This window comes from Vicugna pacos, unplaced genomic scaffold (genome assembly GCF_048564905.1).
Source record: "Vicugna pacos unplaced genomic scaffold, VicPac4 scaffold_104, whole genome shotgun sequence".
Taxonomy (NCBI): domain Eukaryota; kingdom Metazoa; phylum Chordata; class Mammalia; order Artiodactyla; family Camelidae; genus Vicugna; species Vicugna pacos.
In genome coordinates this window covers 701,715-728,942 of record NW_027328784.1, presented here as the reverse complement: position 1 = coordinate 728,942, position 27,228 = coordinate 701,715, and the positions used below count along the sequence as shown (strand labels likewise).

Here is a 27,228-nt window from a genome sequence, read left to right as displayed (position 1 = left end):
CATATTGAATATGTATCAGAAATAAGCGACACTCTTTAGTATTCAGAGTTGATCCTTCTAAAATATCTGTCATTGTGACAGCACACTTTTATTAAGCACCTCTTGGGTTCTTTGTATACAAGGCATCTACCTCTCACAGTCAGACAAATTAAACGATATTACTCAAATTTCACAAATGAGGAAATGTACTTAAGCCATGAAAATAAAGTACATATTCATCAACAGGAAAGAAAAGAGTAAAGACTTTTCTTACAATATTCACTGACAATCTTTTCTTCCATATTAAAACTACATAAAACCAATTCAGTCTTTGTAAGTATTTCTGTCAAAAAGGGCCACAAGAGAAAAACAAGCAACATCATTAGCAGTGGTTGGACTTTAAGAGCTCACTTCTCTTTTGCACTATAATTATTTTTAATGTTTTGTTTTTAGTACTTACAGAGCACTAAAATAAAAAAATAACTTTTTATGTAATTACCTGAGAATTAAAAATTTGTGAAAATGAACAATTTTAATTTCTGCCACTCTGTCTCAACTTCTCAATGGTGTCTCTCCTTTCAAGGCCTCATCAGTCTGAGATCACTAAACTCGGCCGTTTATGGAGTCACAGGTGTTCGGGTAACCACTTAACGGGAGGCTGATAAGAGGAGCAATTAAGAATGCATTCTGTGCAGCCTGGGTTCCAGCACCGATCTAGCCACAGCCTGCTGCGTGTAATTTGGGACAAGCTGCTCCATCTCTCAATCCCTCAGCTGCAAAAAAGGAGACACTGATACCTACAATCAAACACCTGCTATGAATTAAAACATGAGGAAAACATTTTAGCCTTAGGTAGGTGTCCACTCACAGTGAGTTTGGTCATTATGATGATGAGGATGGCTGTTAACAAATTAAGCTAGACCAAACAGGAGAAATCCCCTTAAAGGAGAAACATTTTAAGTCAATGAGCATTTCTTTATGGATGAATTGCAGAATATTCTAATGATTTTTTAATAAACCAAATTTTGTCCATTAATTATAGATTTACAGGTTCATGGACAAGTCTCCAGAAAAAGAATTAGAGGCCTCTTACCTCTGTAAACTAAGAAAGTAAATTTTAACAAAAATCACGGAGGAGATTATACCTCATTTGGGAGAGTAAGTGCTTAACATGCATGAGGCACTCAGTTCAGTCCCCATTAACTCCATTTAAAAACATGGTTTTTTAGGAAATGGAAAATTAAAGCAAAAAGATGGAGGAATACAGAATTTTTTAGAGACTCATCTCAGATTTAAGATGGGGAAGAAACCATCCATTTCTCAGAAGAAATCTTGAGGACTATGTAAACTGGATCTGAGATGTCTAGTCCTTTAACATTATTCAAGAATTCATATTACCAAGTCTTAAAATTACCTGATAACGCACAGTGGTGATACTGATCATAACAGCTTCCATCACGGATCGAGCTCCGGCTAGGACTGCTCTGTTCTGACATCTCTGCCCCTCAGGCCTCACCAGGCTGAGAGCACTAAATTCGGTCATTCAAGAGCATCTTTTGTAAGTCCTCCATTTGTGCTTCTGACTCTCCCCTCACCAGCTCCTCTGAGGGAAGCACTGTTATCATCTTTCCCACTCACAGATAAGGCCACTGAGGCACAGAGACTAAACTCGTTCCAGGTCACATTGGCATTAAAGGAATTCTGTATTTCTGCTGTTTGCTTTTGACAAAGGAATCTGAGATATCAATTCAAGGCAGACTGTTAAATAATCAAGTCTGTCAGGTCTTCACCTCAAAGAGCAGATACTATAAATTCCTGATGTAGGATGAGGCTGCCGCCACAAACTGACTCAGCTTGAAATTAATATCCAAGATGAAGCAGCGGATACACGTAAATATTCACGATTGTCAACTCTGCTCACGGGTCTGGGCCCTTCACTGCCTGAACGGGGGTGCAATCCCCACCCGTGTCTGGGAGAGAAGCGCGGCTCTTCCCCGGCTCACCCAGGCTTCACGGGGTATTTCCCCCCACAGACTGGCCTCAATGATTAAAAGATCTCAAGATTTTTACACCATGCAAATCTAAAAGACATTTCTGCAGATGGAGCACTTTCTCAGGCTTAAATCTTTTTTGCCTACACTCAGCCAGGGGGAAAAAAGAAACATGACTCTACAAAGTCTCTGACCCTCACCACTCACAGGAGTAGAATGGCCAGAGCAGAAGATGATTCTTCACATTGCAGGATGAGAAAAAAATAAAGATGCCCCGACAACAGGCACTCCCAGAGAGAGTGCTCAGCAGTCTTCTGCACACTCACGGTTGTGCAGCCCTCATCACCTTCTATTTCCAGAACACTTCATCACCCCAAAAGAATCCCCCTGTCACTAGCAGTCACTCCCTAATCCCCCTCCAACCAGCTCCTTCCAACCATCACCTGCTCTCTGCCTCTGCATGTGCCTATTCTGGGCTTTTCATATCACTGAAATCAACAATATGTGGGCATTTGTGTCTGCTTCCTTTCAATTAACATGCTGTTATCAAGTCTTGTACATTTTGAAGTGGTATCAGCATCTCTTTCTTTTTTTTTTTTTTTTGAAAACGTTAAAGATTATTAGAAGGTGGTAAGTACTATCAAAAAGAGTAGAATGGAGCATAAGTGATTGGGTTTCAAAGGGAAAAGTGTGGGTTGAACAGTCAAAGTGGACTTCCCAAAACAGGTGGCATTTTTCATTTTCCTCTTCTTTTTTGTCTTTTTTATTCACTCTTACGTGTGAATAATGTTCCACTAGATGGAGATACTACATTCTGTTCATCCATTCAGCAGGTATTTATGGACGAGGCCAGAAAAATGAGTGTAAGAGGTGACTAGCATGTATGGCATTGAAGCAAAGGGCAAAATGTGCTTTCAAAAAAATCCAACAAAGAGAGGCACAAGGAAATTCAGTCTGTTTCTGAGCAAAGTGCTTGCTTGCTTCGGCAGGACTACCGTGCACGGCTGGGGTGGATATTGGCAGAAGTCACGGTGAGGGAGTCAACTAAGACTCCCCACTGCAAGCAGCTCAGCCAATCCTCCTCCCTCATGCTGTATTGTTAGAGAAATGTTTCTAGGTTACTCTTATTTCAAGTAATAGCATTTTAACTGCACATCTGATCATCTCCATCAGACCACATTATCTCCAAGCCACAGAAAATCATTCACTGACCGGAGCAGCTCCAGGACATAAAGGTGAATGATCAGGGAGTCCTGCAGCATTCCAGCCTGCAGACACAAACCCCACATGTGCCCTGGTGATGTCCAGAAAATAAAATGCATGGAAATTTCTCACTGCTGGCACACGACATCTGCCCTCAAATTGCCCCAAAATCATGCTGGCAAAGCACTACTCAACCCTCTCACTATAAAAAAACCAAAAAGCTAAGAAGGCAAATTTAGGCTCTCCCATTGAAAACCAGCAACCATCACTGCCAGTATCTGAGCAGGAATGCTCCTGACTTCGAAAACCACTGCGCAGATACTTTTCAAACGTGAAACTCATATATGTATTCCAAATAGATGATATTGCAGTAGGGTTTTTCTTTTCAAAATTTCCACTTGCAACATTAGCACAAGAAAATTTATGTTTAGGCTTTAAAAAAATCATTTATCCTCCACTTTCTTAGTTTTGAACTTATTATTATTTTATAAATGGAGTTATGCTGTGTATTATAAACCGTTTGATTTCTGAAAACAAGACCTTTATGACCTCATTATTTCAGAGCAAACTTTAACGATTCTTTGAGAGGTGGGACCTGGGGCGCTCACTAACAGCTCTTTAAATACTGACAAGGATGTGCTATTAAGTAATGCAAAGGCTCTAACTTCACATTAGCTCAGAAAGCAAAGAAACCACACCAAAGACTTCCTTAAATATTTTATATATTCGTATTCTTTTGAATATTAAAATTCTTAAAAGAGGATTTTTTGAAAAAGACAACAGCTGTTTTAAATTTCCTCTCACCAAGAAAGCAATCTTTATCAAGAATAAAAACCCCTATGGAAATCGAAATGACAGGACGTTTCTAGCTAAGTGAACATCCAGATCTGAACACAAACCTAAATCCAATCAGATCTCACTCGAACGAGCTCAACAAAGTCCTGGGCAACCCTGGAAATTAGCTCTTTTGTTCCAAATGTTGGCTGAGCTAAGATCATCAAACAAGGAAGGGAAAGAGAGAAGACGAAAGTCCACCTGGCAGCCTCCATCAGTTTTCTTACAGCCACAAGGTGCCTCAAGGGCGGCCCCGCTAACAAGCCCCCCATAAAGAAAGCCGGCATCCACACTGCCCCTGCCGTCCCCAAGTAGCCCCGATGCCCATATTCCAGACTGTGAATGGTATTCTTATGATCCCCCAGTTGGTGGCACCCACCCCCTCATCCCCGCTACACACACAGAGCCACGGCAGCCTTCCCAAATCACAAATTTGATTACATCAACCCCACTTCGAATGCTTCAGAGGATCCCTGTTAGAGTTCTAGCCCCACCCCAGACCCTGCTTGCCCAGCCTCACCTCAGTACACAGGTTCCCAGTGACCTCAGGGGTCCCCTGACATGCTCCTACCTCTCACTTGCCTCCAGGCTCATTTTGACTGTTTCCCAAGGAAGCCTTCCCTCCCTCCAACCTCCACAATTTGTTCCTCTCTTCCTAGAGCTTTCTAGGCTAAGTCAACTTCTGACAATGCTAAGCTCTCAAGAAGCAAATACATTTTGCTTATTATCGTGGCTACACCCTCTCTCCCCTATACTCACAGAAGTGCACGTGTTATGAATAAATGAATGACAGGTTGGATCTCAAAGGGACAGACATACCTGCTCTCGCCCATCCCGATCCTTCTGTCTGTAGAATATCAGAAGCAAAACCTGAAGTACCTTTCCTGAGGGTCACTTTCTGTTGACACCCTTCACTGCCTACTGTGTCAGTTCTAGTAAAACTCAACTTCTTCCAAAGCCCTACACCACGGACTGTCTCCAGTGTCCTCCCGAGCAGGGGCTCCCTCCACCCTGGACTGCACAGGGCACTCTCCCCGGGTCCCCACGCCAAAAGCCTCCAGGCCTCTGCCCGGGCTGCCCCTGCGATCTGAGACACATTCTTGACTCCTTCTCCTGGCTGACTCTTACTCTGTCCTCACAACTGAATGTAGAGCCCATTTCTTCCAGGAAGTCCTCTCTGATAATGTCCTTAAGTCTTGTCTGGGCTCTATCTATAGCGGCAATATATGGAGACCAACTGGGTGCCTGCTCCTAATAAGACCACGAACCCTTGGGGGCCACGTGGGAAGGAGTAAGAGATTACAAGACGGGTGGGGGAATCAAAAAGCAAAAATCACAGCCCAAGTCCCAAATTCAAGGATACTTTCTCAGAAAAAAGTATAAACTATTTCACACGGGTCCAATTTGGCTACTATTTTTGTGGCTTGTGGACAGCAAGAACTTGGTGTTCTAGTCCAAAACCTAGGTTACATGCAAAGAAATGTATATATTCATATCCAAAGGAAACAAGAGCTGCTCAACAACAGTTTGCAGTTAGAACTGAAAGGAAATTTGATAAAGGCAATCTCTCTCTCTCTCTTCTTTCTTTTCTGGAATCATATAATTTTAGAAGTATTTGCGTGACTAACAGACGGCTACAGCCCGTGATTTTGCACAGGAGTGTTTGGGGCTTAGGAAGCCCAGATTAGATTCACTCTGTAAATGAAATCACACCAACACACTGATAGGTGCCGTGGTGGTGAAGCTGATGTTCCAAAGCAGGCAAACTTATTCTGTAAGAGAACTCTAAATAGAAAGCAAGAAATGCAATGTCCTATACTGAATTCCATTTGCTATATGGGTCATTAATTTATAGTATATCTTGACTAATGGAACCCAAAAATAAATTGTCAACGTCGGTTTTCTTCATCTGACCGTTTTATGCTAACTTTGGATATTAAATACTCACTCCATACGGAAAGCTCAGGTTTACGCTGCAGCACAGTTACATCCCGCGGAAGAAAGCTGACCAAGGGAGAACTGGAGAGTTTCCGTTCAGAAGCTGCAGAGTCTGGTTTTGCACCTGTTCATCATTTGCAACCACGTCATCTTCAAAGGAGTTAGACGTTACCTCTGTGGGGCGAAAAGCACTGCGTGCTTCAGAATCATCAAAGAACGCTGAGCTTTGTGAAACAGTCCTGAGGCACTTAAATCATACTTTTTCTGAAAGGCTCCAAAACTGACCCACTTCACCATTCCAGGTATAACAGGGAAGTACTGGAAACAGTAGAGAGAACATGACCTTGAAGTCTGACAAGGCCCTGCTTGAATCCTGCTACAGCATTTACTAGCCGCTAAACAGACCAATTCCTTAACCCCTCTGAGAAGGCTTCCCAATCTGCAAAAGGGGGCTGCCACTGCCCACCTGGGAGGCATGGATGTGAATGCAACACGCAAGTAGGGCGGCCGACTGGTACCTGACACGGGGCCTGGCTAGTTTCCCTCCGCTGCCCTTCTCCCCCTTTAAACTTGCACTGTTCCCCCGGTAACGATCAAGCCCCCGGAACAGACTGCCCGTATCTTCTGTGTATCCCTGGATACATGCCTTACCCTTAGGAGGCCAGAAAAACAACTGCCTCCTCCCAAGTCACTAACAATATTCTTAAGAGTCTGGGTATATTTAACTCTATTTTTCAGGGAGACTACTCCAGAACTTTCCAAGCACCATTCTCCAGGTTGGCTCCCCTCCAAGTGCCCATCCCTTCTCACCTCAGATCCTCTGTCTGACTGCCTTCTGTTCATGGGAAAGCGAGTCCGGTAAGGTGGGGACTCCCTAGGCCTCCCTCCCTCCCTCACAGGTGACTGTGACTACATTCTCCCCACTCCCCACTCCAACTTCAGCTTCTGAGGACTCTACCCTCCCAGACCCTGCAGCCTCTGCACCTTCCCAAGACGCACATGTGGCCACGACCCTCCCTGCAGATTTCTTCCTGGTTGGCCCTGCCCACCCCCTGGCCCCTTAAGGATAAATAGCATTGCTCTGAAAATGGCAAATGCAGCTAACTGACACACCAAAGCTGCATGGTCTGGGCTTTCCTCCAACCCAGGCACAGCCCTGCCACCCCTCAGCCTCAGTCTGCAGCCCTTGAGAAGATCTAATTCACATGCAAGGCTGTGAACACCAGCTAAGAATGACGACTCCCAACGTGTATCTCTAGTCCGGCTCCTTCACTTGAGCCCCAGGCTCATCGAACCGAGTGCCTCTTTGAAGTCCTAACTTGGATGAAAAATGGCATCTTAAAAATGCCTCATGTCCACCATTTACTCTGGAATTCGATTCCTGGCAGGTATCTCCCAGACTCCCCATTTTAGTAACAGCCCCAGCACCCAACTAGTTGTCTGAGGTCACATTCAATTTCCACTCTTCCCTCCCCCCGGCCCTGCCCTGCAATCAGTCCTGTTATTTATGACAATAAGTCCATCTCAAGTGTGGTTCTGCAGGGACCATGGCCGGAACCCCACAAGCTCACAGCATGGTGCACTGAATAACAGTCCTCCGTAGGGTGCTCCCCGGCGGGGGAGGCATCTCCTGCCACTGGACACCTCAGAAGGCACTGGATTCTCACACAGGAGGCCCAGGAGAAGGGACTCAAGGTTCTCCCGTGGTCTGAGCTTTGAAGGGCCCGAGGTCTGGGGGAGCTCCTAATTAACAGACACACTTGAAAGTGAGCAGATGAGGATGCGGGAACCCAGGCAAGGCTGTTCTCACTCCAACTCCTGGGCTCATGGGAGCCACGGGAAAGGCCTGTGTCCAGGGTACAGCCCGGCCATCACAGATCCCAGCCTGCAATTGCCAACCCGGACAGCCTAGACTCCATCTACTTGCGACACTTACTTCTGTTCTGTTCCCCACCCAGAATGTGATGGACTCATTCAGATATTCTGGCCTGTCTCAAGAGAGACAAATTCAGTGAAAAATGAAGTGTCCACATTTGGACAAGAGCATGAAAGGAGAAACAAGGCCTCATGGTCAGCATGATGGTGGTGGCCACACCCTTCCACCGGGTGAGATGAACCATGGTGAGGGTGAGAATCCAAGGTCCTAGGTCGGCCAAATCATCTTCCTTCATGGTTGTCTGCGGTGTTGGAGACTGACTACCACAAACTAATGACACGGCCGTCAGTGGTGAACGTCAGCTGCAACAGAAACGGATTCAGCTATTTACTACCAACATGGGTTAAAAGTAAATCCCTGGGTAGGAAGGTCTGCACGGCTGCTGAGGCAAACCACAGACCCAGCTCTGAATGCCCACTGGCTGAAGCAGAGAGGAAGCTATGGCCCTTTTAGCTGTCCTGTGTCCAACAGATCCAGGTGAGCCAGCTACTTAGGAGAAGGCCATGTTGTCCTGATACTCAGAAAAACCAGCCTCGTAAAGGGAACAAAATAGTGGCATGGATTTTAGACCCAATTCGGCCCCTTTATGAAGGCAAAGTAAAGTAAATGGCACGGGGTAGTTGAATGCAAAAAAAAAAAAAATTAAAGAACCAAACGGTGACTGCTTCCTCCAACAACGTCCCCTGCAGATGCTCACCCCCGAGCCGGCCACTTCCTCACCAGTGACCACCGGCCAGGAAGCGCCGTCACGCACGTCACACAGCGACAGCCAGGAACCTCGTGCCGAGCACGTTCGTATAAAAGCAGGAATCGTGCAAGTTGCCGCAGAATTTGACTTTACAAGTTTAAATACTCCATGAAAAGAATCCCTCAGCAGCCGCCTAAATCAATTCGCATCTCACTTCTTCAAAACAATGAAACAAATTTAATAAGGGCGCATTTGTCACCAAATAAAAAGAGGACCAAACAGGTTCCTCAAAGCAAGGATTTTAACAGGTATCAAAAACCAGTGGGTAATGTGCAAACAAAGTAAATATTCCAAAAATTAAGAAAATACAAAATGACGAGGATAATACATGGATCAAGACAGCTGTTAAGTTTTTGCTTTTTAAAATGATTGAGACAGCACGGATGGCAATCTGGCTATTTCCAATGCAGGATGTGCACAGCCCACATTTTCAGATGCAACAACATGCTCACTGGGCAGTACAAGTGAAAAAGGAATAAAGAAAAAGGAAAAGATGAAGACGAGAAAATTAGAAACACACAAGAACAAAAATGATTTTGACAGCATGTACAAGAATTTACGTGAGTGTGTGAGGCCAGGGACGCGGGGATGGTGAAACCCACCCTCACCTCTTGCTCCAGGGAAAGCAGGGGCCTGAGGGTAGCGGTGCTGCGGGACGACCCCAACGTGGTCAGCGCCCCTAACCCAAATTCCACCTACAAGCGTCTAGGCAGATTTTGAGCTACAAATTGTGGTCGCATTTCATTCTGGACCGTTTTACTCACTTCCACCAAGAGTAGCAGGAGAGAATTAGGCTCTGCTCCTTCACCAAAGCATTGTTTAAAAAACTAATGACTGTGGAATACTAAAAGCAACAATGTGGTAAAAGTGACTGGAGGAGAATGTGCTTGACCTGAGCTCACTGGCCGCGTTATCTCACTGACGTTCAGAAGCTGGCTGAGCTCTTATGGTACCAGGACAGACAGACCCACAAGGAGGGAGATTTAATGCGCTGCTGTATTTTGATGCCGGGAGCCATGCCTGGTATATGAGGTTCTGGGTAATCAATGGTGACAGTGTCAAACACTGTGGGCTATGTACACATTCGGCTACTCCGCCAAGTCCCAAGGGCAGACTTCAAAAGACAAAAACAAGCTGGCATTCTTTGGTGGCTCTGCAGACTCAGAGACAAGCATTTGTTGAGTAAAAATGTCACCAGTGACTCCTATGACAAAAGAGGAGGCACTGGCGTGGGGGCTGGGGCAGGGCTCAAGGCTTCAACTGCTCACTCACCAGTCTGTCCAGGGGGAGAAGGTGGTCCCTGCTTACGTTGCACCGATGCACCTACCTTGACTAATGCCTGGGGCCTCAGCAGGTGTTGACAGGTGAGGTGAACAGAGCCAGACTCGGTGTAGCACGGTGCTGGCAGCTATGCCCTCAGCAGTGCCCAGGCTCCTAAACATACCAGCACATCCCCAAGAAGCAGAAGGGGAGTGCGGGCATGTAGATCACAGGGCCCTGTGAGGACAAGCACAGATCATGGCCACGACAAGCCTCTCCCCTTCCTTAAGCCATACAGGTATATCTGGGAGGAACAGAAAATTCATCCAGAGACCGCTAGGTGGGCTCTCGCAGGTGGGACTCGGGTCCACTTCTCTTCTCACTCACAGGGCTGGTCTAGATATTCTTTTTATCAATTCTCTAGCATCTTCTCCTCCAACTTACCAACAACCAGAAAGTAGGATCTGATCTTAGGTAAGTTCAAGAATCACAGAGCACTGCCTTCACGGCGGGCCCAGCAGCATGTGCCAGGTTCTCGGACCGTCACCTGTGGGACCACCATGAGCCCTCTCCAGGCACAAGGACAGAGGCCATAGGACGGGGGGACACAGCTTCCCTTACTCTCCCCAGCAAAGGGGGACCACTTCTCGGCAAAGACATCTCACCCTCTTCTGCCCGAGGGACAGCACGATAGATACACCGGGAAACAGAGCAGAAGGTGGGGGGGTAGGCAGCCCAAAAGAGCTCGTCTGTACTTCCGAGGCAAAATGGGGACTTTGACTTAATCACAGGGAAAAAGTGAGAATGAACATTTCCCTGCTCTGTCCCATACACCGTGATACGCCTTTCCCTGCATAAGGAGTTCATTCGGGAGTCCCTGGCGGTGTTTCTGATGTCCTAACTTGGCATGGTGGCTGTCGGGCAAGAAGAGAGGGCCTGAGCTGAACAGGTGCTGGGCCTGAGAGGCAGGAGACACCGGCTCCAGCCCCAGCTCAACCAGTGCCCCGTTCCGCCTCTCGGGGTTAAGCATCTCATCCAAAAGCAAAGGAATGAGACTGTCCCAGGACAGGCTGCCCAACAGAAATGAAATGAGAGCCATGTAAAGAAAGTTTCCCAGTTGCCACGTATAAAATAGTAAACAAAAAAACAAACCAACAAACAAAAAACAAATACTAGAAACTGATTTTAAGAACAGATCTTACTTAATCAACTGTATGTAAAATACTATCATTTTGACATGTAATCAATGTAGGAAGTAAAGAGATAGTTTATATACATTTGCTAGACAAGCCTCAGCGTCTGATGTGCATTTGACCTACAGCACATCTCAGCTCAGTCCAGCCTCCTCCCCAGTGCTCCTAGCATCAGTGGCTTTGGCTAATTTATTGGACAGCAACTCCAGGGTTCCCACCATGGTCCTGGCTGTAAAGCGGGAGTAAGTGTCCACACTAACCCTAAAAGGATCTCTCTGAAACAAAGGCGGATTCACTTTGAAATGTCTGTAAACCAGCGGGCTGCACCTCCCTCCCCCCTTGGCTACAAGACAGACTTCTTCCTTGCTGATCCCTTTCTGGATGTAGGGAAGCAATCCGGCACAAAGCCAGGGTGGGCTGGCCTCCAGGTAAACTTACCTGCTGTCTGTGTCCAGTCCCATGAAGTCCTCCTTCTCAAACAGGATGCAGAGGAGGGGAATCTTGCCCCAAAATTCTTGTGGCCACCATCCAGCCACTTGGACTTGAGCAAGATGAAGAGTGACTCAGTGAAGTCCTCGATCCTCTTCTCCACCACCCTGCAGTCCTCGTAGATTGAAGGACACGTCGGTGAACGGCTGCTCGGCTACCTCCCCATGCAGCACAAAGACAAAGAGCTGAGAGTCATTAAGCGCGGTGCCATACAGCCCCTCTGCACGTGCAGCTTCTCCAAGGCCTTGGCAGAGAGACAGTTGGTAATGGTGACAAGGCCCACGACTTTGCGGTGTGTCTGGAAGACGCTCCACCCATTCTCGGGCACATAGTGGTGCCTGTAGTGGATACAGAATGTCCACTGGGAGCCGCATGGGCTGATATGGCACACCGAGGTGAGTAGCTGATAGATGCAAAAGAAATTCTCCTCTGAGATGATCTCCATTGGTTGGACCACAACGGGACGAGTCTGGCGGTCCTCAGCACACTGCACGTAGTCAGGGATGCTCATGTTGCTGGCCCTGCCGAGAGGGGTGAGGAGATCGAGGTACATAATCTGCTGTGTGCTACGGGCCCATCTGGGTTGCTGTGACCTGGTGTGTACCAGCCAGAAGGCAAGGGAAGCCAAAGCAAATCCGGGGGTACAGTTTGTCCTCAGAGTCTGCACATGGCTAATGTATCTCGGATCATATTACCCAGCTTTTGGTCTAGGCTTCCTGCCTCTGCAGAGAAGGGTCATTTCTTATTTTCTATTTCCAAGCACCTAGCAAGGCCCTGATGCAAAGTCACTGCTCAAAAATGCTGAATAAAAAATGAACAAAGAAAATGCTTTCCCCAAACCCCTTCAGCAGAATATAAAGAAAAGGACCACAGTAGGATTAAAAGATCTGGATTTGTATCCAAATTATTTGATCCCCTAAGCTTCATAATAATGGATAAGAAAACTTGCCTAGGGGAAGAGGATACAGTTCAGTGGTACAGCACATTTTTACCATGTACGAGGTCCTGGGTTCAAAACCCAGTAACTCATTTTAAAAAATGAAACAAATAAATACACGTAATTACCCTCCTGAAAAAGTATTTTTTAATTCAAAAGTCAAAAAACACCTTGCAATTGACACAACATTGTAAACTTGACTATACTTCAATTAAAAAAAAAATCCTTGCCTTACAAGAATATATCTGAATTACGGATGTTTGCAAATGTAAAATGTCTAGGGTACCACCTGCATAAAAAGAGGTGACTGTACAAATGTACTATCCCTCCTTAATGAGCTATACTTCCTTTCGGAGGGTTATAACCTCTCAGAGCTAATTTTCTCAGATTAAAAAATATAAACATTGCCTGATTCTCAGTAGTGATGAATAATCAGATAAGCCAAAGAAAGCATATGACCCACAGAGTTTACTCAATAAATGTTTGTTGAATGAATGAATAAACAAGCAAGTGAATGCTGCTCCCTGCCACAGACCATCATAATGGTACTGCCTGGAAATCCCAAGCCCACGTTCACCCGACTCTGCACTAACAAAGTGGGTGACCTGGGTAGGCCTGTGTGCTTCTCTAAGCCCCAGTTTAATCATGAATAGAAATGAGGGCAATAACACAAACCTCAAATTGTTAGTGAGTCAGTAATGAATTGTACCTCACCATTGCAAGATTGAACCATGAAGGAAAACTGGGCAAAAGGATCCATAAGCCCTCTCCATATAATCTCTTACTACCACATGGGAATCAACATTACATCTCAAAATAAAAAGTCTAATTTTTTAAAGAGGTTATTGAGGTTAGGTGAGCTCACTGTCTCAAATTAGGAACACACAGTACAAATAGGTCAATGCCCAGCCCATGAGATACACTCAGTTATCATTCCCACTGGACCCACTGGTACCTCCAACTTCAGAGCAAGAGAATGGGTCCTCGTGGCAACAGGCCACAGCACCTGAAGCTAACAAAGCTAATGGTGTCCATTTCAAAGAGCCCCTGAAACCACCCTTGTTCTAATTTTCTATTTGTAATTTTTATTCCTTTTCATTAAATAGAAACTCCCAATTCCATAGAATTCTTACCAGATATCATGATGGCAGCCCTTCAAAGCCTGACCAAAGGGATCATGATGGCAGAACTTCTTGGTGAAACAATAAAATGAAAAGCTATTTCCACAAGACCTCTGAGAAAATCTACAAGGGAACTTCATCCTGGACTGAGGAAGAGGACTGGGGAGGAGGGGGTAATCTGGGGCACAGAGAACTATGGCCCACCTGTCCCACAATGGGCTTCAGACTCACCCTCACCCTCCAGGAACTTAAAATACACACAGACAGTCTGCTATGGACAAGATTTTTTTTAAACAAATCCCTGAATCCCTAGCAGGTCTTGTTTCTACCGAGACACAAATGGCTTATGTGTATAATGTTTCACAAAAGCCTTAAAATATTATCACCCCAACTTGACACATCAAGAAACTGAGGTAGAGAAGTTTATCACATACTACAAGATTAGAGAGAGGCCACGTCAGTCACCATATTTAAATCCAAGCCCCTGCTCCAGTGCTCACACTAGAAAGTGTGACATACTGCCCCTTTCCTGCCCTCTCCCTGCAATCAATCTCTGAAGAGTCTTTTCTGTTTCACCTGGGATCACAATCACTTTCATATTCCACAAAGAGCTATGTCACTCCTTGGAGGACTTATCAAAATCTAAAGGGTTGGGCTGAGAGGAGAGATTTGCATTTTCTGTTTCTCAAAGGAAACATGGCTTTAAAAGAAACTGAAAAGTACTTATCAAGTCTAAGCCCTCATTGTGCAGAGAAAGAACCGGAGGGTCAGATGAGTAGAGGAAAGGGCCTTATTAACAAATATTGCCTCAGCGCAGCACCAAGCCAGCCCTGGGCCCTTCTGGGGGAGGATCTGGGAGGCCCAGGAGAATGAGTGTAATAAAACAGAAAGAGAAGAAGCATACAATTCCCTGTCTCTACACCACCATACCATGAATTTCCACCAAATTACCCAGTATGGGTGCAGCCAATATTAAGGTTGTCTAAACAGGTTATAGAACCCTGGAATTCTCAACCATAGTTGAAATTCCAAAATTTACTCTGCCATTTTCCCAGTTCAAGCATCAATTCAGTGGGCACTCTGTACCAGGGACTACAGAGGCCTGAATTTGTCCCAAATACAGATCTCTATTACCACGTGTGCAAACCACATAAAGGCCACCAGAATAAAAGCACCCACAGATAAGATGAAATTACTGAAACTGAAAGCAGCCAAAGAGCATATATTACTAGGAAAAACGGTGCTCCTATAAATGGACTCATGAACATAGAAAGTTAACTGTGTTTAGCAGGCAGGGAAGGGGGGATTAACAGATACAAATTAGTAAATATAAAATAAATGACAAGGACCTGCTGTATAACACAGGGAACTATATTCAATTTCTTGTAATGAGTTATACTAAAAACAATCTAAAACATATATATACATATGCATATGTTTATAACTGAATCTCTTCTGTACACCTGAAACTAACATTGTAAATTGACTAAACTTAAATAAAAAAGAATTTAAAAAAATAAGTAAAAATAAAAGCAACGCCATTAAGAAAAAATAAAAGAACACTCTAATCCCCTTAACTGTATGTGGTGGAGAATTCTGGTTGCAAGCACCAAGTCCACTGGATCACTCCAGCACTGGCTGTCACTCTTTCTGACCATCAGAGAGTCACTTGCTTCACTGAGGTTACTTTTCTCTTCTGTGAAAGGCTACAGTTGCAACTAACGATGTATAGAATCTCATCATTCACAAGTACAACAAGTAGTGAGGACTTCCCATGGGCCAGTCACTGGACAGATGAAAAGATAGGGTCCCAGATATATTCATGGGTAGAAGAAGTTTATGCCATAAAGACATTAATTCTTCCAGTTTTGATAGACAGATTCATTGCAATTCTGATTAGAATTCCTACCAGATTTTTCTTGGAATGTAACAAGTTAATTTATGATCAGGAATAGCCAAGAAATTTCTTTAGAACCACCACTTCGGAGGGGAGGATAGGTCATTCATTTCCACTGGTCTTTCTGAAGTGATGAAAACGTTCTGGAATAATAATGGTTGCACAACTGTGAATATGCTAAAAGCTGCTGAATTGTACCATTTAAATGGATGGAATTCATGGTGTGTGAACTATATCACAATAACACTGTTACATGAAGAAATATTTCTTGACAATTATTTTTCTGTTTATACCACTAGTCTATCACACAATTTAAGAAAAACAAAAAACCAAAACAAACCAAACTGTGCCAGGAGCTCTTTAGGACTGCAATATCCCTGGGTCTCCAAGGCCTCTGGTGGTGCTGTTCCTCTTAACACACACTAGCTGGGCTGTGCTAGTTAGGGACTGTAACTATCTTTTGAAAATCGAGGATCACTCCTTTCACCCTGGGAGAGGGAAGGAAGGAGGATGTCACAGCCTCATGCCTTCAGCTCATTTTTAACAGAACCAAGCCCTGCTTTCACCACTGTAATCACTCTCACTATAAAAACACGTGACATCAACAAGCACAGCCATGATAACACCTGAAAGTGTTAAAAGTACTTACCTGCAGCAGAAAAACTGAGGGAGGAGACAGAAGCTCGCTCAGCACTGAGGCTCCCTTTTTCCGACTCCAAATGGAGAAGCAGGGCGTTACAGCCGGAGGTTCTCAGCCCAGGGAGCAGTGCCCAGGCCACTGAGCTGGTCCTCCGGGAGCGGGAAAGGGAGAGGAGTGCTGCCCCCGGGGGGGGGGGAGGGAAAGGGGAGGGACGCGGGCTGCAGCCCTGCTCGGAGGTCAGCCCCAGCCCCAGCCCCAGCCCCCCGCCCCGTCCGGGTCCGCAGTCCCCGCCCGCCCGGACACAGCCCTCCCAGGGGCGTGAACGGGCCGGCGGCCAAGGAGAGGAAGCCCGGGAGGAGAGGACTCGCGGGCGGGAGAGGGGAAGGGGACGCCAGCCGCGGACTGAGGGGATCCCGGCTGGGTGAGGGGTGGTAGGGGCACACCTGGCCCTTGGCAGCTGTGGCAGGGGCGCCGGGGCAGGTGGCGCGGGTAGAGGGGTCTGGCCTGAGCAATTCATCTGAACACGGGCTGCCTGGCGCCCTTGGGGACTGTGACAGGCGGACCGCCCTCCCGCAACCGCCTGACCACTTTCCCGGGAGCCCCCACCTTGCACTTCCACAGCCAGAGGCCCCGGCCCCAGACAGGAACCAAAGTCCTACCGGGCGACAGAGTTGAGAAACCTTTGGGCCCGATCCCCGGCTAGGATATAGAGCTTCCAACCAGCGGACCACTTGGCACTGACTGCGCATGCGCAGGAGGGCCAGCGATCCTCTCTGGGTTCTGTGAGAGAAGGTGGGACAGGGAGGGAGGGAGGGAGAAGATGGGAGCGGGTGGAGAGGACGGGAAAATTGGAGAGATACAGATGGACACGATGAGCAGAGAGTAGGGAGGGATCTGGAGAGGGGAGGGTCTTAGCGGAGTTGGAGAGAAAAAGCTTTACCTCTGGGGCACCCCTAGGCGGCAGACCTGCCTCTGTACCCTTCTGTAACCCTTCAAGTTCCGCAGCTCAAATTTTACCTCCCTGATCCAGCCCTCCATGGGATGCTTCTGCAGAAACTCTATGGGGATCACACCCATTGCACCCACGCGGACCTGGGTTTTCTCTTGCTCTGAGAACCAAGCACCCGCAGGTGTTGTCGCTCAGAACTACCTTGGAAAGGTACATAATCCCCTTTTACACGCTGGGAAACAGGCAGGCAGGATCACTGCCTTAGCTCCACTGTCCCAGGTGTTGGGCTGGCGGGGAGCGGGATGGTACAAGATCAGAGCCCCAGACAGAGCAGACTGCCTGAGTGTTGGTGCATAGTCCCCATCCCTCCTGGGTAAACCATACCCAACCCTAGTGGAAACATCAAGGGCTCACAGTAGTTCCCTGGGTGTGGGAGAGCTGTCCTCATGTGAAGGAAAAGTCCAGCTGGGCTAACAAGCTAAGTCACAAATCTAAGTGTGATAAGTGTCGGTTTAATGATCTAAATTCTGCTGGGCTATCTCATATATCTGAAGTTTAGTGTCAGTTTATTGGGCTAACAACCTAACTCGTAATTCCAAGCTCAACAAGTGTCAGTAATGTGATCTGCTACAAATTGATAAGCTCCAGTGTACTGATTCCTTGCTTTTTGTTCTTTGAGCCTTATTGGCTAATTCCCCCTTACTTGTAATTAAGCCTTTAAAACCTCATGTGCACGTCTTGGAGGTGCTCAGAACTTCGGAGCAGGAGCCCCTCTGAGCCCACCGGCATAATACTTCTGAGTACACCAACACCCCGATTGGTGCTTTTCTTGGCTGGCCTGTTTCCATAACACTCAGCTCCAGTGCCCAGCTTTCTAGGTAGATAGGAGTGTTACCAAGTCAAAATTCTTTCTCCTCAGTGCAGGACAGGACAATAAGTTGGGAGACCAGATGTTGGGGCATGGAATAGCAAGTTTCTGTAGACCTAGATGGCAAACTAATGTCCTGGAAAACCATCTCCCCAAGTCACAATTCAGGATCCTTTCCTATGTGCTTGGTTGTTGCAAACTTCTTAGTGTAGGAATTCCTTCTTGTTAGAATCCTTTCTTCTTGCAGCTATCTGCGTGGGTCAGATCCCTGCAAACCTCCAACAAAAGAAACGTTATTTTCTATTCTGTAATTTGCTATCTTTAAATGAATGAAAAAGTGTTAAATATCCTTAAAGGTCAGAGGCTTCAGAATAGGCTCTCCTGTATATTTCAGGCTCCAGGCGACATTGATTACAAGCAAGATGAAGCCTAGGAGACAGAGCATAGGGTTAAATTCAAAGGAACAGATCTAATATGGAGTCAGATTTGTTCTGTTCTATTACCCGGCCAGAAGCCACTTGAGGATTTAAATCCGTTTAAGTTAAAAATAACTAAAATTTTAAAGGAATTTACATACATAGGTGGGAATGTGCAAAGCATATCTGGAACAGCACCCAAAGGATAGCAAACAGTGGCATCTCCAGAGAGGGCTGAAAGAACAGAAGATGAGGGAAAACTTCTTTCACTTGTGTATTTTTGTGCTCTGTTTGAGTTTTTTTTTTTAACCATTTGCTTGTATTTCTTTTTCAGTTAAAAAAACTGTGTAATGGAACAAAGGAGTAACTAGCATAGCAAATACAGCAGCCATGGAATCACTGAGTCATCACTTTTGATTTAAGCCAGAAAGCATTTATTGACTCTCTCCAATGTGCAGTCGTGTTTTAAGAATTCTTTTAATATAATTATTACTATTATTATTATTACTACTACTACTACTGCTACTACTATTAATATTACTATTATTACTATTATTTTATGAAATAATAACATGTTTTATCTCACCCCTGCCCATGGCTGGTAAAAAACCAACTGAGTTTTTCTTGAGTTGTTTTCCAAGGAGTAGAGATGAGTTTATAAACAGAACACATCTTCAGGGTAAAACAGGCAGAGTGCTTTTCCAACAGGCCAGGCAGCTATGAAGGGTTTTCAACAGAGGCGCCCAGAAGCTGAGAGAGAAAGCCTCCAGGACACTACAAAAAGCTGCCCAAACTGACGTCTCCATGGCACTACTGAAATAGGAAAGAACAAATCTGACTCCATATTTGATCTGTACCTTTGACTTTAACAAAGCCAAGTTAATATGCTCCGGTCTTTTCATGGGTTATGATGTGACAGAGGAGATGGACAGGTCAACAAGGAACCACTCTGCCGTGATTACAGAGCCGGAGAAAGGGATGGGCTGCAAGATGTATGACGCAGCCGCAACTGTGCCCGTGCTTCTAGGCAGGTATCCAAAATCGCCTCGACAAGGTGTCAAACACTTGTGCCCACGTCCTCATCAAAAGACATGTATTAAAGACAAATGGAACCATATAAAAGGCCAATACCCTTGCTGGGTACACCGTCCAAAGAACAAAGTCTCAATTTGACAACTGGCCATCTCGGTTCCCTGGGATTCATTCTTGAAGAACCTTAAAAACCACTGCTCTGCCCTCAAGAAGTGCTCCATATTTGTCCTATCTTTGGCTCAGGGATGGAACACGTTCAAGTGAACTTTAATGTCTGCACAGATTTGACTGTCTTTCTCCAGGTTCACTTGTCCATTCCAAAGAGGCTTGAGCTATGTCCATTTTCCGTAAGATCTATTCCCTCCAGTGACAGCTCATTGAGCCTGCAATTAAAAGCCAAGTGAACAAGACTGTCCTCAGCTAAAAAGTTCACCCACCCTTCACTGTTTTCTTAATCTCCTCTCCTGGCTAATTGCAACAGACTAACACCTCCCTCCACCAAGATACCCAACTATGTCATTTTGTCTCCCCAAAGAGAAAGTAAGGTCCATAAAAGAGGAGACAACTCCATAGTCACCTCTGAATTCTTAGCATATAGTAATGTCAATAAATAGAACTCAGATTATTGCTACTTTCCTTTAAAACCTTTCTGGTTATTTGAATGAGACCTTGGAAGAGAGGTGTTTGCTGTCCAGTATATTGATCCACAGGACTCTGGAGGCCTTTTTCGGAATAGCTGTTCACTGATTCATTCAAAACACAACTTATCAATCAAGGAGTAGCTGTGCTTTTCTGCCAGGAGTTTGTGGTCACTCTCATGCCAGAACAGCTTTAAACTATATCCTTAATTTGGATTTGTTATTTTCCCCCTCTTCCAAAAAATTGACTTTCCTTACTTTCTTGTCTTGAGGAATTTTCTTTTTCCTCTTTCACCCTTTAGTAAACCAAGATTCTCAGGATGGGCAAGGCCCATTATATGATCACCCATCCAACTCCTAGTGTGAGAGGCCTGGGGCTAAACTCCTGCCCTCCTGTCAAGGCAACTGAAAATCAGTTCAGGAGCCAACCAGCACACCACGGATTCTAACGCTCACTTATCTCCCAGAATCCCTGTTTTCTCGTTTGTCTTGGCTTCTGAGGATTTCCCCTTTCTTGACAATGAGTTGTGCAGCTTGAAAGATGAGGAAGGAAGGTTTTATTTCTCAATCAGCATTTTAAGAAACTTGTCTAATGAAGGTTTCCAAGAGGTTATACAACCCTCCATTGCCGAGACAGAAAACACACTAGACATTTTCTAAATTTAGCTCTCATGTGCATTTTTTCTTTGCTTTTGTTTTCTTAACTGCTAACAGACATTATTTAATTAAAAAAAAATAAGGCCCCAAAAAGGATAGAACACTGAAGGGGCAAACAAAATTAAAGGGCAAAGACAGAAAAATGATAACTACTCTACAAAGTTAATATAATACATACACTATGTATCAGATCAGCAATTCTCAGTAACAGCTAATTGAAACATGACCATGAGGTAAAATTTCTCTCCTGTCAGGACATGGCCAACAGAAAATACAATTAAACCAACAAACTAATATCCTAAGTCTGGCAAGGAACAGAAGGCTACAAGCTAAATGTGTCTTCTTCTGGAAAAGAAGGAGACACACAAGCTCTTCTCTGTGGAGCCGGAGCCCACGGGAGGACGGTGAAGTGAGCTCTGTAAGTACCCAATTAGCAAAGTGAGTGATGAATAAATAGACGTGAGCTTTGTTGACAGTGATGATAGTACTATTCATTTGTCCTTTAAAGTATGACTTCACTTTCAGTGATCAATACATCGGTGTCCTCAGGAGTTGAGATTTTAGGAAAATGCACAGCCTGGGCCCAGACCTCCTCTTTAAGCTCGTGACTCTGCGTAGATATCTCAAGGGCACTCCCAACTCAACCTGCAAAGAGCTGACTTCACGGTGCTCCTCCCATAGCCGTCCTTACCAGGGCCCCTGGTCGGAGGGTAAGGTCTCCCTGCGTCTCCCAACTCAGGCCCATTACTCACAGATGTGAATGGACCCCTCCTTCAGGGACCAGATATCCTCAGTCACAGAGTACCACCACCCTCAACTGACCTACCAGATACTCACTGGCACTCACTCAGCACTGGCTCTGTGCTGGAGACCACGCTGCACACTGCACAGTGTATCTCTCTGGATCTCCACAACAGTCCTGGGAATTGGGTACATCACTGCTTCAATTGATTAGATAAATTGTTTCAATTCCTTGTGTGTGTCATTCAAACTGACACGGCTACTAAGCCACAAGCCTGGGCCTGAAAACAACTTGAAAATTGAACACTCCTACACCTCGCAGCCACCCTACTCTGACTCAGCACATCACCTCCTGCCAAGCCTTCTAAACTTTTCCAAGCATTCTACAAGACAAATGTGAACTACGAGAGCAGCCTATTCTCCTACTTAAAATCTGTCAATGATGGTGCACTGCCCTTAGGAGAAAGCCCCACCGGGCTTGAGCACAGCCTAAGACCCCAGCATCCGCGTTCCCTGCGTGGCCGCGCTGCCTCACCCAGCACGCAGCTCTACACGTGCCGTGTCCAGGACAGGGATGCTGACTCCACACAACCCAGGGCTTGTCTCACTCGAACAATGATCACATTCTTCAGTGTTCATCTTCATTGCTGACTATCACAAAAATGTTTTCTCATGATGAATCAATATCTTTTTCCTTACAACTTCCCATCATTGATAATGAGCTCCCCCCAAAAGAGAGAAGACCTAATTCTCAGTCTCCTTATCTGTAAAGTGAGAATAACAAGGAAATATATGAGGTTTTAAGAGAAATAATATTCATGTGAGGCTGAGGGACAATTCCATCATACAGTAAGCACTCAATGTGTGCTTACTTAATATTAGTAAGAATATATTGCATTCTAGCAATCTTCAATCAATGTTTTATGACTTTGTCCAACAGGCTACTGACAAACTGTTGGATGAACCACTTTGAGCAGATCAGCACTAGCGTACTGGGAGAGGTAAGCACTGACTCCAGTTACAGCTGCAGCCACCCAGCACTACGGGGCGGGGGCAGTTTGCTCAAACTCTTACATGTTGCTTGAGCATTTAGTCCTCGTTATAGAATAAAGATAGGTGTTCTTTAGTCAAATCTCCTGAAACATAATTCTTCAAAGATTGATGCAAATTAGGTTTCAAGTACAACACTCTCACTAGAATTTATTTGAAAATTATAGTCTTAGCTACTCCACACATCAAAAGGGCATGCTTAATGTATCTGACTAAATACACTGAAAGGGTTGTTTAAAAGTAATTAAGAAGAAGCCATTCTGAATAAGCTCTCAGTATCATCTGCACAAAGCCCCAACCATGGGTCTCATTTCTCACTTCCACATAGGTGTTTTCAAGTAGCTTACCTTGGGTCTTGGTTTCTTATAACACGGGGCGGGGAATAGTTGTGGATAGATTTATGTAGCAAATATATACCTAGGGTATTTGCTGTGAAGGAATTCTAGAAATAAGAAGATTGATATATAGTACCACCCATAAGAAACTCAGCCTTTCCTTTTACAACAGCATTAAGAATAAAGTGAGAGATACATTTAACAAAAATTTACAAGATTTGTACATTGAACTTTTTGAAGTATCAACAAAATAAATTTTAAAAGATCTACGTATATGGAAGACATTCCATTTTCATGGAATGATTGACAATATTATTAAAAATGTTAAGACTCCTCAAAGTGATCTATATATTCAGTGGAATCCCTATCAAAATTCCAGCCAACTTCATTGCAAAAATTGAAAAACTGAACCCAAAATTCATATGGAAGTGCAAGGGGCCCAGGACAGCAAAAACAACCTTGAAAAAGAAGAGTAAAGTTGGAGGACTCACTTTAAAGTGTACTAAAATGCTATAGCACTAAGTCAGTATGAAACTGGCATAAGTTTGGATAAATAAATTTAAGAGACACAATAAAAACCCACGGGGAAAACTTTCATTTACAGACAGTTTTCCACCTGGGGGCCAAAAACACTCCATTGAAAGAATAGCCTGTTCAACAAATGGTGCAGGGACAGCTGGGTATCTGCAGGCAAAAGAATCAATCTGGAATCTGAACACCCATATTTTATATAACAAATAAAATTAATTCAAAATAGATCACAGACAGAAATGTAAAAATTAAACTTATAAAATTTCTAAAAGAAGACACAGTATAAATCTTTGTGGGCCTAGGATAGGCTTTGGTTTCCTAGATACAAAACCAAGAGCAAAAGTGATAGAAGAAAAAAGCAGATAAACTGGACTTCACCAAAATTAAAATCTTTTTATTACAAAGGACATCATCAAGAAAGTGAAATGACAGGGGAAATGGTTATCTCAAGTCAGAGAGGGCGTGCTTAGTAAGAAAAATAAAATAAATCATTTCATCTATCTACCTCCCCTGTAAAGAAATTGTTTTAATGTTTAAAAAAATTTAGTGAAAAGACAGTTTGCAGAATAGAAGAAAAATTTTGCAAAGCATGTATCTAATAAGAGAGTAGTATCCAGGATATATAACGAATGCTTTCATCTGAGCAATACAAGAAAATAGACACAATTTTTAAATTTACCATGAATTTAAATAGATATACAAATGGCCAATAAGCATATGAAACGATGCTCAGCATCACTAGCGAAATCAAGAACAAAATGAGATCTCATTTTACACCCACTAGGATGGTTATAACCAAAACATGGACAATAACAAATGTCATTCAGGAGGCAGAGAAACCTCATATGCGGCCAGGAGAAAGGGACAATGCTGCAGCTTCTTTGGAGAAGTCTGGTATTTCCTCAAAAGCTTAGAGTTGTATGGCTCAGCAATTCCACTCCTATATGTAGAGTCATCCCTCAATACCCTTGGGTGGTTGGTTTCAGGAACCCCACACCCTGGATACCATAATCCAAGGATGTTCGAGTCCCTTTACAATCAGCCATCTAAATCCATGTAGTGGAAACTACAGATATGGCGGGCCAAATGTACAGCCAAAAGAATGAAAACATATTCTCATAAAAAATTTCACATCAATATTCATAGCAGTATCATTCAGAGTAGCCAAAAGTTACTAACAATATCCATTCATCAATGAACGGATAAACAAAATTACCAAGAATAGGCCCACAAACTTTTGGTCATTGAAACTTTGACAAAGGAGGTGACAACATACAATGGAGTAAAGACAGCCTCTTCAGCAAATGGTGTAGGGAAAACTGAACAGCTGCATGTTAATCATTGAAGCTAGACTACTGCCACACAGCATACACAAAAAAGAATTAAAATCTGTTAAAGACTTAAACATGTAAACAAGACACAATAAACCTCTTAGAAGCAACCATAGGCAAAACATCTGACATAAATCTCAGCAATGTTCTCCTAGATCAGTCTACTCAAGCAATAGAAAAACAACCAAAAATATACAAGAGGGATCTAATTAAACTTACAAGCTTTTGCACAGCTATGGAAACAGTAAGCAAAACAAAAAGACAACCAACCTATGGAATGGGAGAAAATATTTGCAATAAATGAAACGGCTAGGGGCTTAATTCCCAGAATATGTAAGCAGCTTTTACAGTTAATATGAAAAAAAACAAACAATCAATTCAAAAATTGGCAGAAGTCCTAAAGAAACATTTCTCCAATGAAGACGTACAAATGGCCAGTAGCCACATGAAAAAATGTTCAATATCATTATCAGAGAAATGCAAATCAAAACTGCAATCAAGTATCACCTCTCACCAGTCAGAATAGGCATCATTCAGAAGTTCACTGACAATAAATACTGGAGAGGCTGCGGAGAATTGGGAACACTCCTACACTGTGGAGGGAATTCAGTTTGGTGGAGCCATTGTGGAAAAGTGTATAGATGTTCCTCTAAAGACAAAAAATTGACCTCCCAGATGACCCAGCAATGCCACTCCTGGGCATATATCCAGAAGGAACCCTAATTCAAAAAGACACCTACACCCCAATGTTCACAGCAGCACTATTTACAATAGCAAGACATGGAAACAACCGAAATGTCCACTGAGAGATGACTGGATAAAAAGGTTGTAGCATATTTGTCCAATAGACTACTATTCAGCCATAAAATAATAATAAAATAATGCAATTTGTAGCAACATCAATGGACGTGGAGAATGTCATTCTAAGTGAAGTAAGCTATAAAGAGAAAGGAAAATACCATATGAGATTGCTCACAGGTGGAATCTAAAAAAAAAAGAAAGAAACAAAAAGATAAACTTATCTACAGAACAGAAACAGACACAGAGTCATAGAAACCAAACTATGGTTACCAGAGGGGAGAGGGTGTGGGAAGGAATAAATTGGGAGTTCAAGATTTGCAGATACTGAGTATGTAACAAATAAACAGCAAGTTTATACTGTATAGCACAAGAGAACATATTTAATATCTCATAGTATCTTGTGTTTAAAAAGAGTATGAAAATGAATACAGGTTTGTTCCTAATTAACTGAAATGTTGTGCTGCAAACAAGAAACTGACACAAAATTATAAACTGACTAGACTTCAATGAAAATATTTTTAAATAGACCAAAAACGAAAAAAAGGAAAATGATATTATCAAACAAAAAGAATAAAGTACTAATTCAGGCTACAATATGGATGAACCTTGAAACTTTATGCTAAAAAGCCAGACACAAAAGGGCAAATAGTGCCCTTTAAGGTGAACTGTATTTAAGGTTTTATTTTACTACTCCTTTAAATTTTCTGGTGGTTTGAAATCTATCAATATCAAAATAAGATGTATTATACATTAAAAGCTTAAAACGCTTCCTCACAGGAGGGCTTTTATTATTAAATTCAGAAACGCATATAAAGCTCTTGGAAAAACACTTTGCACGTCCACACACAGTGACTGCTGTCACTGCCACTCAGAGGGTGGTGCCAGCACTGATGAGAGCTGCCTCCACTCGCTCCCCTGCAGAAAGGAGTGAAGGCCTGAGCTCTGACAGGCAGGGTGAGCGTGAACCTGGGTCAGACACAGCCACGTCCCAGACTCTGCATTACCCAACTTTCTTACACAAACTGCAACATGTAATGTAAACACGCTAGAGGGATGTACCTTACAACACAGGGAATACAGACAATCTTTTACAGTAACTATAAATGGAGCATCTATTGTACACCTGAAACTAATATCATATTTTAAATCAGCTATATCTTTCTAAAAAATTAAAAAATATTTCTAAAATGTTATCACTTTAATATTCAATTCGGTTTTTAAGTAACTACTAAATAGTTTAGAATGTATAAAAGCATTTAATTGTGCTGTTTGTTTACATATTTATTCACATTCAGCCTCTTGCTAAAGAGAATTTAAACAATTCTTTTAAAAACAGCTTAACAACCTTAACAACAAAAAGGCAAACCTGAGAATGAAGAGAAAATGGAGATTCAATACTTAAATGAAACCAGGGGGAGATAAACTCATAAAAATGGATTCCATGAAGTCAGAGCAAGTGTTAAAGGCTGACTAGAAATTCAGCTGTAGGATTCTTGGCAGCTAAACCAAAAAGAAAAGATGATGGGGCGGGTGGTAGAGCGTGTGCTTAGCGTGCACGGGGTCCTGGGTTCAAGCCCCAGGGCTTCCACTAACAGATAAATACGTCTAGTTACCTGCCCCCATAAAAGATCACCAAAGAAAAGAAAAAGAGAAATTTCTTTCCCAAAAAACCCTGATATTAAATTCGGATTAAATACTTAAAAAAAGCAAAAA

At 43.7% G+C, this 27,228-nt stretch overlaps 1 protein-coding gene across 11 annotated transcripts in view; it reads right to left on the bottom strand.

The window, feature by feature from the left end:
• Positions 1-27,228, bottom strand: part of LOC140694779 (trafficking protein particle complex subunit 9-like) — a 142,020-nt gene that overhangs the window by 37,311 nt on the left and 77,481 nt on the right. Inside the window, exons 1-2 of one of the 11 annotated variants that reach the window (XR_012070407.1) lie at positions 16,176-16,320; positions 11,820-12,092 (exon numbers count right to left, since the gene is read on the bottom strand). The exons of 4 other annotated variants lie outside the window; for them this stretch is intronic. Coding sequence is in view for 1 of the 7 variants with exons in the window: in XM_072957847.1 (XP_072813948.1) it covers positions 1,394-1,522 (129 nt within the window). In the remaining 6 variants the exon portion in view is untranslated. Of the gene's footprint in view, positions 1-1,393; positions 1,793-11,520; positions 11,798-11,819; positions 12,093-16,175; positions 16,321-16,765; positions 16,947-27,228 lie in introns of those variants that run through there. 6 more of the 11 variants (XR_012070403.1, XR_012070398.1, XR_012070408.1 and 3 more) reach the window with 6 other exon arrangements.